This window comes from Teleopsis dalmanni, chromosome 1 (genome assembly GCF_002237135.1).
Source record: "Teleopsis dalmanni isolate 2A chromosome 1, ASM223713v2, whole genome shotgun sequence".
Classification (NCBI taxonomy): Eukaryota; Metazoa; Arthropoda; class Insecta; order Diptera; family Diopsidae; genus Teleopsis; species Teleopsis dalmanni.
The window spans coordinates 190,782,417-190,786,540 of NC_051846.1; the positions used below are offsets into that span (position 1 = coordinate 190,782,417).

At 27.9% G+C, this 4,124-nt stretch overlaps 1 protein-coding gene across 1 annotated transcript; it reads right to left on the minus strand.

Annotated features, from left to right (window-relative positions):
- Positions 1-289: 289 nt before the first annotated feature.
- On the minus strand, positions 290-3,422 carry LOC119666945 (the record flags this gene model as incomplete). The annotated part of the gene is made up of 9 exons (XM_038076224.1): positions 290-671; positions 735-843; positions 1,083-1,188; positions 1,244-1,642; positions 1,757-1,865; positions 1,960-2,089; positions 2,148-2,395; positions 2,824-2,980; positions 3,180-3,422. Coding segments are annotated over 9 exons (1,872 nt in total), but the record flags the coding sequence as incomplete, so codon positions are not given.
- Between the last annotated feature and the right edge of the window lie 702 nt (positions 3,423-4,124).

A 4,124-nucleotide genomic window follows, 5' to 3' on the forward strand; every position in this document is an offset into this window, starting at 1 on the left:
AACAAATGAATATGTAAAGAATCTAAATAAAAAAATATATTGTATTAACGTATGATTAATATAAAAATGGTGATATTGCATAGCACATAGGTGCTGCACAAATCATTATAAACAATAATTTTTTTTAAAGATTACACTACCTTAAGCTTATATAAACAAATTTGTAAAAATAGTAATAACGTAAACATATATTTAATATAAAAATTATTACAAAAAATGATAATAATTTTGTAAAAATAATACTCATAAACCGTTAAACTATTGCTACTATACTGTACAAAACTCTTAGCCATAAAGTTCTTACTTTTTATATAAGCACAATTCCAGTATAAATGTCAGAATACTTAGCGACATACCAACAAACCAAATTAATATAAGACCAGAGAAATTATCAATACCCAGTTTAACGGGTCCAATATCAAAATTATAAAACATTGAAGCTTTCATTTGATTTTGCTGTTTGATATCAAGATAATCAGCAGTTATCTTCCACTCCCAATACTTATCAAATCCCGTTGAATGCCATGTCAATATTAGATCATTAAATTTTGGTAGAAGTGGCCATAGACGTGGTACATAAGCTACCGTAAATTGAAAATATATATCATCGATCATCAATTTTAAGCGACTTAAAGCTTCTGTAGTTAGAAATTCACTATTACCAAAATGTCCTAAAATTATAATAATTTTTTATTGTTCTTCTTAAAATATAATATTAGACCCAAGTCACATACCAAATTCCATGCGTTCCAATACAAAACCCATATTTTCAATTTTTGATTTAGAACGCATTTCATCGATACTATAAACATGAAAATTCGCTAGAACACCCATAATAATGGGCTATATAGAATAAAAAAAGCAAAAAATATATAAATAAGGTTAAAATTTAAAATTAAGAGGAATCTAAAAATGGGAATAAAGAGAATAGTTCGAAACAAGTAAAAATGGAAGCTAAAGAAAAAGGAATGTCATGGCTGATGAGGATATAAGGAATTAGGACTGTGGAATAGAATTGAAATTTAATGTATAAAACTGAAATAAAAGTAATTTAAATATATATTTAAATTAGTAATATTTACATCATCTTTCACAGCACGTATAGCTGTCACCCAGGCATCTGATGAACCTGTCCAAGGTAACTGGTATTTATAAAGACGTTGTAAAGAGTCTGCGGCTTCATCAAGACTGTAAAAAGTTAAACAAATATTAAATTTTTATCGTTTATTAATATATCACTTACGTCACAAGTGTTAGTATCGAAGCTAATCCGCTACCATAAATACTTGTAATAATTATATCAACTGCATACATAGAAAAAAGTAGAGCCCTTACAGTAGTTGACGTAACAAATTTCTGAGAACTTTGTGATATGAAAAGTTTTAGTGTTGTTACCAAGCCAAAGTAAAAGTTACTTTTCCAACACTGCTTATTATACACTATAGTTTGTTCTATGGTAGTGGTTGCAAATAAAGCAATAGTTTCTATAAACAAATAGCCCAAAACGCCCAGCCATAATGAAAACTGAAAAGGTTTCAATGGCAGTGACCAACTTATTATTCTCTTAGGTGCAGGTACCATGCATGTTATACCAGAACGCCCCAAGAAAGTAGTAATATCCAAGTAAGTATAGACTGTATCCCTTTTGAGAAAAAAAATGCAACATTCTTATATATAAAATCTTTATTTTTTTTTTAGTTCATTTATAATTTATTTATTAAAAATTTATTAAAGTTTAAAAATTTGTTTTATTTACCATGAATACATTCCACCGAAAGCTGTATGAGTTTTTCCATCAATTATTAAACCCAATAGTCCATCACCAGTAGAATTTGCATATATGAAACCCCATTCTTCTGTTTCAGCTGAAGTCATTGAAAAGATATACATATTATATATGGGTTACTATAACTGATATATCTATTGAAATACTATATAAGTTTTATATATTTTTCTTACACGTATCAACTTCCACAGTACAGTTGTATAATTCGCACAGAGTTAAGAGTACACGAACTTCAGCTCCATTTATATGTACACTTCCACGTTTGTTATCCAAAGCACGATCATTCATTTGGGGCCAAATATTCTATAATATTTTATATAAAAAGAAATTAAATTGCTATTGTACCTAAGCATTTACTTACATAGTCAATGACTACCATTGGTCTATAATCGAATGCTCCAACTACTACTTCACGACCTTGTAAATCTTGTAGTTTATCTATATATAACCTTGGTAAATTTTCCATGGGCTCACTTAGAACATCGATATGCGCAACTTCATACAATTTCTCTGGTTTTGACCACATCGATCCCACAAATTTATTTGTTTTTAAGGTGAATTGACTAGAGTTTTTGTTTTCAGCTTCAATAATCAGGATGTTTGCTTGATCTAAGATCAGAATTAGTAAAATTTTTACATAATGAATTTAAATTAGACTCTTATATGGTGTTAAAATATTTCTTTCTGAAGATATATAGAAACTAACATAAATAAAAGATTTTATTTTTCTATTTATATTTTTCTATAATCGCTTTCTCTGTTTCTTTATTCCTCATATCTATTATTTTTACTCGTCTACGTTTTTCCTTTTTCTTTTTTGTTTGTTTTTGTTTTTATCTTCTAATCATTTTCCCACTTTTCAATGTTGTCATTTTTGTCTATATTCTATATTTTTCTATATTTTCTATATTATTACTGTACTCTATATTTTTTTTTTTATTTCAACCATCTTCTAAATTTTTGTTTGATATGTGGGTTCAGTATCTTAGGTATATTAAAAACTCTTCTATAGTTGTGACATTATGTTTGGTAATTACCTTTAAATAACTGCCCATTGAAGAAATCCTCGGAGTTATTGCCGTTAAAGTAGATGAATAAGAATCTAACTTGTTGAGAACGCCATAGAGAGTATACGCTTGCTTTAAGGAAGGCTTTCGCAAAAATCGGTATGTGGTCCTGAGAAACTAAAAAGGTCTATATAAAATTTGTGAGAAAAATATACAGTTAAGAAATTATATATATAATTATTACTAATACTTATATAATAATTATATAATAATAATATAATTATATAATAAAGATTTATAAGAATATTCTCACAATTACTCGATTCTGTAGAGCACTAATTTTTTTTTGTATACTAATTGAATATATATTAATATATCAGATATACCTCACAGTGTGTATGTTCCACAGCAACAGTTAATTTTTTTATCAATAAATCAAATGCCAAATTATTTTTATAAAATTTTTCCTCTTTGGCACTATAGTTATAGATATCTTTTTCAATATCAACCGATAGAGTATCTAACCCAATATTAACAAACTGATTAGTTGTGCCTTTTATTGTTGCATCCAGTTGAAAATCGATGTCGTGATGCCAAAATATGCATGTCGATGTTGAATTTGAAAAATAATTTTGTACTAAAAGTAAAAAGATATTTAATGGCGGTTCCATGACCTTACACTAAAAAGATTCAGATTCAAAGCCATTACTTATGAAATTAATGAGAATTGACGAATACGTTAGTGCATTTAATTGCATTGATTGCAACATGCTGCTTTGTAGAGAAGATAAATTGCAGTGAGTTCACTTTGAGTATAAATACTATAACGTGACGTTTATATATGGAAGCATACCCAGGCATGAAAAGGCCCATAAGTAAACAGTTTAAGAGCCTAATTGCGTGCGTTCCTATCATTATCAAAGGCACGCATATTTGCACTTAATTTTCTGCTAATATCTCTTAAACTTTTAGTAAACACATATTTTTCTGTTTACATACTGAGCTACATTTTCAAAGCAGTAATAAAAACTGTATTTTATAGGATTTATATATAAGTTATGTATATATGGTATCTAATTGAAATTTTCACGTCATGTGGCAAGACTTCTCGAAAAGTAAAAAGTGTAATAATGAGGGCATAACTGAATAAGTGAATTATAAATAATTATTAAAAGAGATAGTGCACTGCTACCTATAAGATCTATTGTGCCCAGATTAGAGTTTTTCTCCAAGTCCGATTACTTTAATAAAATAGAGTATGAAACCTATCTTTCCTAACCTTAAATCCCTTAAATCAATCAAGTAATTCTTTAGCTTGTTCTATTTAAAAA